This window comes from Gymnogyps californianus, chromosome 18 (genome assembly GCF_018139145.2).
Source record: "Gymnogyps californianus isolate 813 chromosome 18, ASM1813914v2, whole genome shotgun sequence".
Classification (NCBI taxonomy): domain Eukaryota; kingdom Metazoa; phylum Chordata; class Aves; order Accipitriformes; family Cathartidae; genus Gymnogyps; species Gymnogyps californianus.
Window position 1 is genome coordinate 3,763,446 of NC_059488.1, and position 14,691 is coordinate 3,778,136.

The 14,691-nt window shown below is 50.6% G+C and overlaps 1 protein-coding gene across 2 annotated transcripts in view; it reads right to left on the reverse strand.

The window, feature by feature from the left end:
- Positions 1-11,949: 11,949 nt before the first annotated feature.
- Positions 11,950-14,691, reverse strand: part of ASTN2 (astrotactin 2) — a 361,993-nt gene continuing 359,251 nt past the window's right edge. For both annotated transcript variants that reach the window (XM_050908006.1, XM_050908007.1), the window contains exon 23: positions 11,950-12,234. In XM_050908006.1, the coding sequence (XP_050763963.1) occupies positions 11,997-12,234 (238 nt within the window). In that variant the 3' untranslated portion in view covers positions 11,950-11,996. The remainder of the gene's footprint in view (positions 12,235-14,691) is intronic.

Here is a 14,691-nt window from a genome sequence, read left to right on the forward strand (position 1 = left end):
CCCTGGTATATTGTTGTTTGTGGGGGAGGGGGGCGGAGTTTATTATTTTTTTTTTCCAGATTATTTTTTTAAGTGTGTATTTGTGCTTATTTTTACATTATCCAACTGTACATACGCATTTAACCAGTATTTCACTGTGCTCTAATTACTGCACTCAGAAGCACTGCACAGTCTGAATCCCGAAGAGCTGCGAGAGACTGGGAGTGAGGGGGGGGAAGGAGAAAGCTGCTACGTGAGCGGACAGGTGATTCCCGTGAGCGGGAAGCGGGGTGCCGACCGTCCCCTTCCCGCACTCCAGCCCGTCATTTCCATTTGAGGCCAAGCTAGAAGACAGGAGGGGATGGGGTTAAGTCAGCCGAGGCTGGGATGCTCAAACCCCTTTCCGAGCTGGCGATTTGGCCTTTGAACTTTTTTGGATGCTGTGGAGGAAATTCCCAGCCTTTCGGCAGTGTCTTGCCCTCCCCTGCCCGATCCCTGGATGCCCCGGTGAGAGTTAATGGGCATGTTCGTATCACTGGGAGAGGACCGTATGCCCGGCTTAGATACGCTCTTGAAATCTTCATGGTTGTGGGCCCCATTTTGGTCTCAGTGGTGCAACTGAGCTGATTTGCTTTGCGTTTCTTCCACGTCATCCCATCCTCTGGGAAAGCCATCTCCCTGCCAGGGACACAGAAGCACCCCTGCCTCCAGCTGACCTTGTGTGTTGGGTACACTGGAGCCCTGGGGACAGTCCCCTTTCCACTGGAGGACCTTGACCCCTGAGTTCAGTGGGAGCATGACCAAAACATCAGCAGGAGCAGGTCCAGGTGGCCCAAGATGTATTTCCTTGGAGCTAGGGTCAATTTGGGCAATAGGGGTTTGGTGTTGGGCTGTTCCTGCCACCCGGGGAACTGGTGTTCAAAACCCCGGTCGTTTTGTCAAGAGCAAAGTGGGGCTTAATGTTTTGTTTCTGTCTTAGTTTGGCAAACTGAATTTTCCCCTTTTCGTCTGATCTACACAGCCAAGATTCATTAAGAATAATAATCGCTTCCTCTGAGGCCAGAAACAAGAACTTGGGATGGCTTCAGGTGTTAGATGAGGAGTCTTGGTGCTACTTGTTGGTGGTGTTAGTCCTGTTAGGTCGAGATGCGGAGCTAATGAGTCCAAGTTGTCTTTGGTTCCCATTCTGGTTTGGTTTGGTCTTTTGGTTTTTCCTTCGTTTGGTGAGGCCACAATTTAGCCATCAGTTTCCATCTTCTGAGTGCAAAGAACCAGGGCTTTAACGAAACATTTCACCAGCAATTAAAGAGGGAATTGGAACCATTGCGGAGTTTGCATTGTACGGCCTCTGTAATTACTTACCTGTCTGCAGATGATGATAGGCTGAATTTTGCTCCCATCAAGTCAACAGGGGTTTTTGTTGTTGTTGTTGACTTCACTGGGAGCAGGATTGAGCCGTACTATATATATAAATATATATATAAATATATATGATATATATATAATATTATATGTGTAATATTATATATATATATCAGTGTAATATTTACAAATAAAACTGTGATCTCGTCTAGAGAAAAATGTATTCATATTACCAACTGCTCTTCCATATTTATGTATCATATTGTATCTTTTTATTATTGTTATAATTATTATGATTATTATGGTTGTTGTTGTTATTATTATTATTATTGTTATTATGGAATCTTTCTTGGCACCTTTTGGAAGCCACGTCAACCAATACTCCAATGAAGTGCTGAGGATCTATTTTCACAAGAATTCTACTGGTCTACTGTATAAAAGAGAAAAGAAAAAAAAAAAGAAACAAGCAAAATACAGTTCAACCCTTAATTCTGTACCTCACGCCTGTACGTTTGCTGCTCCGATTTTGGGTTTTATTTTGCGTTCGTTTGTTTTTAACGGATCTAATTTAAGTCTCCAAGCAATATATAAAGATGTAAATAGTAAAGCTTATTTATTAAGATTGTCATCTTTTTTAATTTATATTTACACAATTGTTCATCTAATTTATTTTTTTTTCAATACAGTTTTTAACAGTTGTCCTTTTTTTGGTTCATGATGTTTTTTAAATCATTTTCACAGAATTTCTTTATACAGGTTTTTCTCTTTCTTTTAATAAGCAACAACTTCCTCTGGTCTTTCAAAAACAGGTCATGTTTCACTCAAAAAAAGTTATGTCAGATTCATCAGAAATATTTTGCCATTGTTGATTCCTATACCCTAAAGTTCTATATTATATAAATATATAATACCTTGTATGCTTAAATATTTAACTGTGTGATTTTGTATATAACTTCATACACATGCTCACACACATATGAGGGTTAATGTCCCCAGATGCTGGGAGAACAGAGAATCGGAAACACAAACAATATAAGCTTGTATTAAAGAGTTCTGAACTGGACCGCTTGCTTTTGCCACGTCTCCTTTGCTTTCGGTCGAGCCGGCCCCGAGCATCGCTGGGTACCCCGGGGGGGGTGAGTGTGGCTGTGGGGTCCCACATCTGGCTGCACAAGCTGCACCGGCCACCCTGTCCCCATCCTCCTGCTGAGCTCAGTTTTGGGCAGGGGTTTTGAAAATCGCGGTGTTTTGACAGAGCCCTGATGGGAGAGGGCTGCAGCGGGTGGAGGGAGGCAATGCCAGCCGGAGCCACGTCTCAGCCCAAGAGCCCATTTCACCTCCAGCGGGCTTGGTTCTGCGAAGGCAGTTCAGGTCCTGCTTCAGCCGGGGCAGGCTGGTGTCTGGTGTAGATTTTGGTGTGAGAGATGCTTGAGAATTTAAAAGTTGGATGCTTCTAATTTTAAAAAGAATTTTTTTTTTTTTTTTAAGTTGTCCATGGTCTCTGCTCACCCTCTCCATCACATGCAGAACATGGTCATCCAGAATATGAGTCCCAATGGGAATTTGCCTTGACTCAGGGATATTACCTAGGAGGCAAGGAAGGCTGAAAGCTAACTATGTGCAGCCACAGAGCTGACCGTCCTGATGCACAAAGCCTTTGGACACGCACGAAAACATACAGATAAAGATAAGGCAGTCTCCAGTGGTCAAGAGATAGCTGGGCTTGCAGTCCCCCCACGCCAGACCAAGGCCTTGTAAGGTATGCACAGTAAGCTCATGCACGTCTGGTGATGATAAAGCCCCGTGCCCAGTATAAACACACGTACACACGTACACACGTGTACACACACACACAGAGACACAGATGTGCACATGTACACACACACACACACACAGACACAGAGAGACACACACAGAGAGTTACAGCCTGTCCTGGTCCCAACCCCGCCTCAGAGCTGGCTCACCTGCAATGAAGATGCATCTTTCTCCTCCTGGAGAATGAGGCTTTGCAACCCAATAACATCGTTTTGGTCGGCACACTGATGGACGCATCTCAGCTGCGTGCCCACAGGCATGCACAGGTCCAAAAGGAACAGAGTGGACTCAAACCACAGGGCTGTCGCTTCTTGCTAATGTGTGAAATAACCTGAATTGGATTAAGAAACTTTTGGTCCTTCAACACCAAAAGTGTGGCTTTTTGTTGCCACGGCAGGTGTTTGTGGAGAGGAGGGTGGGCTGGAGGAGCCGCGGCTCCAGCAAAGCCTGCAGCACCCAGGGCTCAGCTCTGCGCAGCTTGTGCAGCCCCCCCGCCCCCAGCCAAGGGCAGCTTCCCTGGGCAATTAAGTTGATGATCACTAATGGCAAAGTCCTTCGGCCCTGTTTGGCCCACCAGCTTTGCAGATTTTCCTCCCTCTGAGGCTTTGCCTCCCCTTGGTCCCAGGCGCACTGGTCCTGCCGTGCTGCCCCATTTTGCCAATGCTACCCCCTCACCGTTACTGCTCCAGCGGGACCCCCACGCTGGGGCCGGAGCCATGGTACAGGACCCAGCCTGCCGCCCGCTCCGACCCTGCCGTGGCAGGCAAGGAAAGGGACTTTATGCTGTTATACTGAGAAATCTGTATTGATTCAGCTTCCAAATGTGAATTGATTCAGCATCGACATCTCCAAACCTTGAGGATGCACATGCAGTCAGAATAGGTGCCATTTAACCCTGACAGTTATTGACTCCTGATCCTAAAGAGAGTCATTTTTAACCCAGTTAACTCCCAAACTCATTAGTGATTTAACTCCCCAGGAAAGCCCTGGTAAGACACAGAGGCTGGGAGCATGGGCAGAGGACAGGGAGAGCGTGCATGGGGGCAGGACTGTTAAATACCAGCTATGCTTTCCCTGTTCCACATTTCCCTTTGCATCTGCTTTAGTCAGCATTGGGCTATAATGCCAGCTAGCTCCTTTTGCCATCCTGATGTAGTTACGGTACTGGCTGGTACCACCTTGGCTCCCTTTAAAAGTGTGGCAGTAATACCATAGTGCGTGAACTCCTGTGGATTGAACAATAAATTAATTCCACACCACACAATCCATGGGATGTTTGGGAGCAATAGACTGAAGGATGAGAATAAATTAATTTTTTTTTTACACTGGCATAAGTGAGCCAGTAAAAAAATGTTTTGCATTTTAACTGTAAAAATCCACTGCATTGTATTGAGCAGGGAGAGAGACAGAAAGAGCACGAGCAAGAGCGCATCACGCTTTCTATACCATCCTTGTCTTTGGTCAATGCATTATTAATAGGGTATAAGCGCGTCACAGACAGCCCTATCAATAGAACATACTGTAGCTAAAAAGGCCCATAAACAATGTATTAAATGGGTTGTGTCTATATTGGACGGGGCTCTGAGCAACCTGATCTAGTTGAAGATGTCCCTGCTCACTGCAGGGGGGTTGGACTAGATGACCTTTAAAGGTCCCTTCCAACCCAAACCATTCTATGATTCTATGATTCCATAGCAATACACAAATCAATTGGCTGTGTGTTGAACTATCTATTAAGCATTAATAAGGACCTTAAGATGGGAGCAACCCATAAAGCCAGCGAACAGCGGGTGGCTCGCTCCTGCTGGGCTGGGCTGCATTTGCTGAGCTACGTTCAGCTCTGTTCCTCCCGCATATGCACAACCACCCGAGCGCGATCAATTGAAATGCACAGTCAAAACAACAGTTTCTATGTCCAGTTTACCTTTCTGTCTGGAAATCAATCGCTGAAGAGAGGGAGAGGAAAAACAAAATCAATACATGCACTGAGCAAGGTCTGAAGCCACTGTCCTGCGAGATGGCAACAGGGCTTGTGGCCACCAGCAAATGTTAAATCTGGCTGAGACCTAGCAAGGAAGGCAGCTTTAGTATCTCAGTCCCGTAGCAGTAATGCCGGTCACCTTGCTGTGACCAGCCCAGGGAGTCTCATGACACACTCAAAGTCACCCAGACTGGGCCACCAGCCTCTCCAAGAGGCCCACGTGCTGAAGTGACGGCGAGGCACTTGTGACACCAGATGTGTTTCCTGTTGGCTGCATTAAATCAAAAGGAGCTGACTGCATTAATTATATATGAAAGCTGGGGAAATTGCTCTGAATTCATACAGCAAAGTCCTCTCCCAGCTGAAAGCCACAGCTTCTCAAACAAGTATGGCATTGGTAATTGTGGTAATGGGAAAATGAAGCTGTAAGCAACTTGGAACAATTTGGACAAAAAGACACAGAGGCTTAAAAAAGCTTCTGTAGAAAGACTGGAATATAAAGGAAACTGCTCACAAGTGTAGAACAAACTTCTACAAAACTTCGTTCCATGTAAGCAAGGGCATCTGAAGATCAAATGCACGTTCAGGTGCGTACACTGGCAGATGTGTGCACGTGCGCACACACACACACACACAACCCCCCCCACTTTGTGGTCCAGCACTATCTTTCCCTGGGCTTTTCCATCCCACTTCCTCAGTTTTTCAGTTTCAAAGACACACACCTGGGAGGTGAAGAAAAGTGAGCAGTTCCCAGGCCAGAATTCTCCTTTTTGCCGCTCATTAACTACCACAACACTACAATGGCCCCACATTTTCCCTCTGCCCTGAATTGGAATAACAGCTGCCTACATCATTCAAGTCAACTGGCCTAAGTTCTCTGATAAAATGCAGCCAAAGGGCCAGGGTCTTACATTTTTTTTAAGTACAAGTGAGGCAATACTGTGTCAAAATAGTTTTAAAGGTCTTGAGAATCTTTTGGCTGACTTCTCTCGGGCCTGGGGAGGATCATTAGTGGTTAAAAACAGCTTTCATGAAATTATTTTTTTGCAGATAAAAAGTTATTCACAACTTTTTGATCGCTTTACTTATGACGAATGAAGAACTAGTCCAAACAGCAACATGGTCACTTCTAGCCACCCCCCTGCCCTGCTCTTAAGACGTTACCTGCCAGTTTACCCATTTATAAATCACTCCCCGACTCATATAGTTTTTTAAAGAAGCCTAAGAGCCTCGTATCTAAGCTCGCTGCTGCTCCCCTTTATCATCATCCCACCCACAGGGATGAACCGACTTCTGCTTCAGGTTCGTTGGCATTTTTGATGAAAGAGTTGAAATATGGGAATGGTTCTGGCTGAACTTCAAAGCCTAGCTCTGTCTTTGGGCACTCACCCTGTAGCACAGACGTGCTCAAAATGAGCAGGTTCTTTTCAAAATGTCACCCTAATAACACGGTCTTTCCCGAGCCCCGACGCCGCTGTGTTTCTGTAAGGCGTGAAGGCTCCACGCCGCAGCAGCTGCTGAACAGGCTTGCAGAGACGGGAGGGTGGGCAGGAGCAGGGAAGAGAAAGGGAATCCTTTTTATTGCACACTTTATTAATACTGCAATGCTCAAACTTTCCACCCAAGCATTTAAAGCCTCCCGACACCCGCAGCACCATATGAAATGCCAAAGCTGAAGCACACCATACTGCTTCAAACCATTCCTCAAAGCCTTTGCAGCTCCTGGAGCCCAGGAGCTGCCGAGAGCCCTTTGGGCAGAGCCTTGCCCGCCCCAGCCCCAGCCCAGCACTGTGAATGGCACTTGCAAGGCCAGAGCTGCCCGAGGCATGTCCCCACATCATGGTGGGACTATGAGCCATGGTCCCTCCTGGCTTAATGGCATGGCCACCAACACTGGGGGAAGCAGACAGGCCAAGTGTGCTTAGGAAAAAAAAACAACCCAGAAACCTTTTCCTTCGTGTCTTGCAGCGCGCAAATTGATTCATGTTGGTGATGCTCAGCTTCTGGAGAGCTAATCCTGCCTCTGGCCCAGCAGGTACAACGTGTAGTTTACATCCTCCCAGCGCAACAAGATGTGAGCTCGCAGGCCACTGAGGCATCCGTCACATCGCAGGGCGTTGTCATGGCTAAGCAAGGCTTTCTCCGTCCCAGGCACCCCCCCATGATGGAGAGGACCTGGGCTGCCCATGCTGAACAGCCTCTGGCACTCCCTTGGCTTCTTCCCCAGCCTCAGCAGAGCCTGCTTCATCCAACCAAGCAAAAATTAAAAAAAAAAAAAAAAAAAAAAAGAGGAAAAGCAGAAACCAAACAAATAAATAAAAGAGCAAATGCAGCACTTGACTCCAGAGGCCTTTGCCGTGGGAAGAAGCTGTCCCAAAGCGGGGTGTCATCAGCGGCACAGCAACCCAGACAATCAGCCCCTCTGTGCACCGTGCCAGCTGCAGCTTGGCCGGGGACGAGGGCGGTGGGGAACAATGGCCGTGGGGACAATGGGGATTGTTCAGGGCTGCTCTGCTCCTCGGGAGGGGACAGCCCCACGCAGCCCTGGGAGGGGACCTGTGGCTGTCACCAGCTCCGAGCTGCCAAACAAGTGGCAGAGTTGGGGTGCCCTTAAGAAGGGCGTGTGCCCGCTGGGACGTTCAAGGGATGCTGAAAGTGGCAGTGAATATGTTTGTTAAGAGTGTGAACACACCTATGGTGAAGAGTGAGCAGCCTCTGCAGAGAAACCACCTCCTGGTGCTGAGCTGGAGTTTATGGGGTGCCGGGGGGGGTGCATGATGGTGGGAGTAGGGCCAGGCAGCGCAGGGAGCAGCAGATGCCCTGCACGCACCCATGACTGCTCTATCGATGCCGTCACCTGCACATGCACTCGCTGCAAAGGCACATGTTGGAGGTTGCTCCTTTTGACCTGAACTCATCCTAAAGCTGGTGACTCCGTCCAGGAGCCATTGATGCCAGGTTATCCTTCCCTGCTTCATGCCATCAGGCAAATAATTTCAGCTTTGCAAATGGATGTGGGCAGTTTATCTATTCAACCTGGATGACGGCATCTTTTTGCCCCTCTCCCCACTCACTTTTCATGTTTCATCCACCCCCCTGGTGCTCTTCCCACCCAGGACAGCGCTGGCCCCGGTCTGCCAAAGCCCAGCCGGTGACACAGCAAAATCGGGGTATGGGTTGGCAAGAGGAACCAGCTCCTGGGGCAGCAGCAACTTGCTTCGGAGCAAGGATCCCTTTTCCCTAAGGGAGCCAGAGGAATGGCGGGGGGGTGCGCGCGCGTGTGTGTGTGCGCACACTACGGGGCACGGGTCCATCTGCCAGCATTGCTGGGCTGTGACTACAACTGTTTATCTTGAAAGCCGGAGGGTTACATTCTCCAAAGTTTCCAGGGAGAAAATACAGACCCTTCCTTTCAGCTGCGCGCCGGAGGATGTGTAACCTCGACAAATTCCTCGGTTTTGTTTGGCTTGGGTACGCCGTGCCGGGTAGCATCACCGGCCAGAGGCTCTTCTGGCTTTGATCTGGGAGCTAGGTGCGCTTCTCGACAGGTTAATAGCCGTCAAACTCCGCAGCCTTCCTGCCCGGGAGTCTAGACTCTTCCACCTGCTGTGTACATATTAACACAGGCTTACACACAACTTGCTCTGTATACGTACCTGTACAGCCAGCCTCACCAAGGATGCGAAGCGAAGCTCTTCAGCAGCCTTCCAAGGTAAGCAGCAAGAATTAAGCCCCTGGTCTCTGCAGCAGACACAGCTGCAGCGCGGAGCCAGGGGGACAGCCAGCCTGTCCTTATGCTGCTCCTGTTTTGTTCCCAGCAGAAGTCAGGGCTACCAGAGTTGAAGGTCTCCTTTCCATCGCCATCTGCAGCAGAACGGCCCCGTGCTGTGGGCTTTGCCCCTTCCCCCTGAGCTCTGCCGAGGGAGGCTGCTGAGATGGGTACCTCAGGTGCAAAAAATACCACTGTGGGGGAGCTCACTGTGTCAGAGTGGAGAAAAACGTGCTGAAGGGCATCCAGCCAGCCGCCCTGTATTTTGGCTGGCATCTCCTATTCCTAACACCTAGCACCACACTCATGATGGTCAGGAATCCCACGAGTAGCATTAGCCCCATCACACCTATGATTGCCTCCAGTCCCGTCAGCGGCGTTACAGAAAACACAAGCAATTTGTCCGACAGGTCGGTCAACACCGGCTCTCGCCGGCAGTGAAACCGCAGAGCTGCTCCCCATCGCAGCACACACTGCACGGGGCTTTCAAGAGAAATGAATCATCTCCGAGCAAAAATGAGCAAAAACAAACAAAACCAAAATAAAACACCATGTTTGTAAAATACAGGGAAAAGCACGGCTGCGGGCCAGAGCCTTGAGAAAACAAGACGGCTTCAAAGTACCTGGAGGTGCACCCAGCGCTAGCAGCAACACGCCGTCGGGCCGGGACCAGCTGGGCTCTGTGCGGTTGCTGCTGGCCCTGGCAGTCCTGGCGTGGGCCGCGTCCTGCTGAGCATCCGTGGGGACCTGTCCTGCAGGGCGATGGAGCCACTGCCCGCTCTGCAGCTGCTGGGAGGGGAAGATCAGTCCCCGTCAATCTGCGTCAGTGGCTCCAAAGAGAGGTTTAGGGGTTCCCCCCCCCCCCCAGCAGTGCACATACCGTGTCATGGCAGCACATGAAATGAGTGGCTTGGTGTAACACCGTGGTGCCAGAAACACCAGTCCGGGCACCGGCCGGGACGCCTGCACATTTGCACTTCAAGGGTTTTGCTGTGTTTTGTTTTACACAATAGCAAAGCTGAACAAATATTACCTCACCTCCTCCCACACCAGTGTCTCCCGTTCCGGGAGGTGCAAGATCCGTGAGCTCCAGTCTCTCTGCGGCTCGCAGACCTGCTTCAGGCCTGGCTGGTGCACGGGGTGCTGGACGAGTGCTGAGAGCCGTGCCGGGGCTCGGCAGCTCTGGCCAAGCAAATGCAAAGTCTATGTTCATCTGCAGCAAGTCATGGTCATGTCCTTCATCCTCACAACCAAACTCCATGGCCACCAGCCACCTCCGAAGGACAAAGGGATGGTTAATGGGCAGCAGCAGCGCTGGGGGCTGAGAGAGGTTTTAACACACGTGGCATCGTGGTCCCTCCATGGCCCTCGTGCTCAGGGCTGTACAAGCCTCAGTGACACCGTGGCCATAGCCCAGATCCCTCAGTGTCACTGTCCTCTCCCTCTCCCTCAGAAAAAGGGATTTAGCTTAAAAATTAAGACCCCAGGCAACCTGCAATGCTTTGGCGCTTGCTCCACAGGCTGCTACGTCAAGGCCAAGTTTTCTGAGAACTCCAGCGGGACTTTGACCAGGTACTGGAGGCCTTGCCAATGCGCAACATCAACGTGGCTCAAGACAAATGACGAGACATAACGAAAGAGGGAGGAAAAAAAAAGAGCGGTTTGGGAGAAATTATCAGAATTATTTGAGTGGGTGCAAATCAGGCAAACAGGTTTAGCTCAAGAAGAAAAAGGTCTCTGGCTGAACTTCCTCCACATCAAATCCTGCACCTTTGTTTGGTTTCAAAACATTTTCATTTTGGAACTCACCTCCTGCTTGTTTGCTTTTACGTTAAAGGGTTAAATAACCTGAAAAACTAAACAAAACTCTTTGCTTTGGGCTGACTAAACTTATTGATTCAACCCACACTGTTCCTTTTTCCCCCTCCAGATTCCTTGTTTTGCTTTAAAAAGAAAAAGCAATAGCTTTGAGCTGATCTGATTTTGGGTTTTTTTCCCCTCTTACCCTCCCGCACTTTTTGGTTTGGCTACCAGGCTGAGAAATCCATTACCCACAGGGATCCCGGGCCAGCCTAACCCACATCTGACAGTAAAAGAAACCAGATTCTCCATGTCTTTTTAGCCCCTGGCTTCCTTCTTGGGCTTTCCCACATGCCTCCAGCTCCCACCGGGGCTGGTGGCCGAGCTGGGTGTTGGGGAGGGAGAGGACCCTACGCAAAGAGGCTGCACTCTCCCCTCCTCTCCGCCCGTCCAGCTCTTGGGGTCAGCACCGGTTTCCAGATACGGCTCTTCATCTCAGCCACATCCCGGCACAGGGACAGCCGTCGGTGATGCCCTCTCCGGTCCCGAAACCCTACGAACGCCCAAGCGGCGGTGAGACGGTGTCAGGAAGAAAAACCAAGGAGGCAGCGAAGATGGACTTAATATGAATCTTTAATGCACAGAACAAGCTGCCGGGAGCCTTGCGAACGAAGGCTGCGCACGGAGCCGGTCCATCGACTTGGAGTGGTACAAAAGCCCAGCTTGCCTGCAGCGTCCCGGCACCTGCCTGGCATCCCCCTCCGGGACCTTCGCTGGCAGCGCGGTGTCGCCGGCCACCCGCGCCACCTCCTCATGCCGTCCTCGGCCACCACGGCACCAGGGCCCCTCGCCCCACAGCTCCTGCCCGGCGGCAGGGCAGGCAGGGCAGGCAGGGAGGGGGTCACCCTGTGCCCAGCAGCTCCCCTCTGCCTGGCCCTGGCCTCGAGCGGGTATCTCCTCCTCCCAGGGTTTTGGAGCGTGTAGTCCAGGAAATTCAGTAAGAAAAGATTAAAAAGGAGAGGCTTTTATGCTGAGTCAAATTAGGTAACTTTTTTTTTTTTCCTCTTGAAAAATTAAAAAAAAAAAAAAAGGAAAAGAAATTAAAGTCCAACTTGCTGATTTCTTGTTTCTCTGCCGTCTGCATGAGAAAGTCCTGTTTGGCCTTGCTGTCCCCTTCCACCCCCTCCGAACACCACCCGACCCCGAACCCCACCAGCCACTCAGCACATCACGAGTCCTCGACTCCTCGGAGTCCCTTTGCCTCCCACAGCTCCAGGCCCGCACCTTCCCTCACCGCCCCTTGGACTCCCCGTACGTGTTGCGCAGCATGGAGACCATCTTCTCCTCGCACGTTACTTTGGTGTCCTTTAGGATGCTGTACCAGACCATGCCGGGCGGCCGGACTTCTTCGCTGCGGCAGAACAAGTAGGGCATGGTCTCGGTGCGGCTCTGGATGTAGGCACTGCGTAGCAGGGTCGAGCAGTGACTGCTGACCTTCTCCAGCCTCCTCAGGATCAGGTGTGCCTTCCTGGAGGAGACAAACAGAGATAGAGACAGAGCAGGGCGGGCAATGCAAAGAGGAGACCAGGAGCCAGGACTTCTGGGTTCCACCACCAGCTCTGTCTTGTGACAAGAATGGATGAGACCCATTACCTAAGACATTGTTTTTCCTGTTTCAAGTGGAGAGAAGCTCTGTTTTGCCCAGAAGTTATGGGTATTAGCTACTATTTCACAGCACCAGGTCAACAGGGCTGGAGGGGCCTCAGGACTGACCCACTAGAGCAGCTCGTGTGCCCTGGGGACACTGTCTGGCCCTGGCTAGATGGTCGCCACCACCACCATGTGCTCCTGGCAGGCTCCAGTGATGTGCTGGCCCCCATGCATGCTGGTGAGACCCCCAGCACCTTACTGCTCCCAGCTGATGAGCCCAGCCCTGCCTTTCCTGTTTTCCCAAGTCTCCAGGAGGCAAATGGCCCAAAAGGACTGACACTAGAAGAGCGAGGAAAAAAAGCACAGCACATTAAGACAAAACAAAATAAACCCGTTAGAAACCAAGAATCCCCTCGTGGGAGTCTGCAAAGTGCTAAATCAAACAAAGGGAGGGGAAGAGGGTTTACTTCAGTGGTCTGAAAGTCTCAAGATCACAGATTATTTCCTCTCCCTCTGGTGCCACAGGAAAGCTCTGGATTTGGGGCTAGGGGATTTCGCAGTTTCTGCAGGAATGTAAATTCCCGATAATGATATGTCAGGGGCAGCGCTGTCAGTCAGCGAGGCATAAACATGGGGATTATTTGATTATGAAAGCTGAGTGGTGTTGCGGCCCGGGCTGTGAGCTCCCAGCCTGGGGGGAGCGCCGGGAGCCCGATGTGGCCGCACACCCGCAGGCACCCGAGGACGGGACGCCGGGGAAGGGCTGGCCAGAGTCACTCCAGCGCTAGAGCAGAGGGCAGAGACGGCAGCAGGAGGCAAGAGGGCATCCCGGCTTCCCCAGCCGGCTATGGACCTCACCCTCCGGAACGGGAAAACTGGATGAAAGGCTGTAGGAAACCACTGCTCCTCCAGGGCTGCACGCAGAGAACTTCCCCGCTCCTCCCCAGGGGTGATGGGCTCAGCGTCGGCTTTCCAGGGGAACGGAAGAGTAAAGGGAGTTGGCCCTTCTTGGACAACACTACATGGTATCTATGTTACCAATTTAATCTATAAAGACAAGCCTGACTAGGCAATTTGAGCCTCATTAGCTACACACACACGTATATAATAATGATGTCATGGTCTGAGCTGTGCCCAGCTCTGACAGAATACCTCTACTCATGCTGCTCTCCATAGCAGCCACTCGACCTTCTACAGCATCTGGTGCTCCCACTGCGCCTCAAGACCTGACACACTGCCAAGAACAGGTCCTTCGCTGCTGGATGCCTGCCGCTAAGAAGTTATGAAATTCTACGACGGCATTAGATGCTTTCAGTAAAGCATAGCTTAAAGCTAAGCTCAGCAGCAAATCAAAGTCTGTAGTGACTGTCACTACAGTTAACAAACTCCAGCAAATCACAGTCACTGGTGCTGGAAGGGACCAAAAGGCATCATCTGTGCCATTTCCTTGCTGGGATCAACCTGCCTTGATGAGTATCTGTCTAACCTGTTCTTAGAGCCAAGAGCTGGCGATCTTTCCAGTGCTCGTCCATCGTTAACACCGAGAAATTGTTTCTTAACATCTGCACTGATTCTCCCTTTTTTTTCAGGGAAGGCTGAGCAAGCACAGGGCCCATGGTCAGCTCATAGGACGGACTTGTATGTCAGTTGACAGTGCTCGGGAGGAGAGCATTTAGTCAGAATACCCCCTCCTCAAAAAGGATAACTATCATCTCTCTAAGGCTGTAGCTCCATAGTCACCCTTATTTATCGTAAATCATCTCTACTGCCGAAAGGGGGTATTGGCCCTTCCCCAGCCCATTTGCTGGTGCTTGTGCAGGTGTCCATGGACCTGAACGCTGCGCCGACATGGGGAAGTTGTCCATCCGAAGGCCAACCAAGCAACCCATGGATTTTCCCCCAGATTGGTTCCCACTCCAGCTCACCACAAGGCCTTTCCCAGCCCCAGCAAGAGGGGAGCAACAAGGAGTGGCCATGACCAGCCCTTGAGGCAAACCCCAGTGGTGGGTAACCACGACTTGGCCCTAACAACACAAGGATTGGACTCCCCAGCACGCACCTACATGTGTCTGCTGGCCAAGCTCTTCTCTTCCTCTCCTCCCTTCTCACGACTTCACCTTTCTCCCACCCTCCATAGCTTCCTTCATCCATCTCTCACTTCTCTCCCGCACAACCTGCCTTTGCCTCCATTTCCCTCGGCCTTCTCTACCTTCCCATTTTCATTACTTGCTCCACCATACTTCCGTGATCTTCTCGATTTTGCTAAAAATCACCATGTTGTCCTTGCTTCCTGATACATACTCAGGTCTCTTATCCAGGCAAACATTCCTACGTG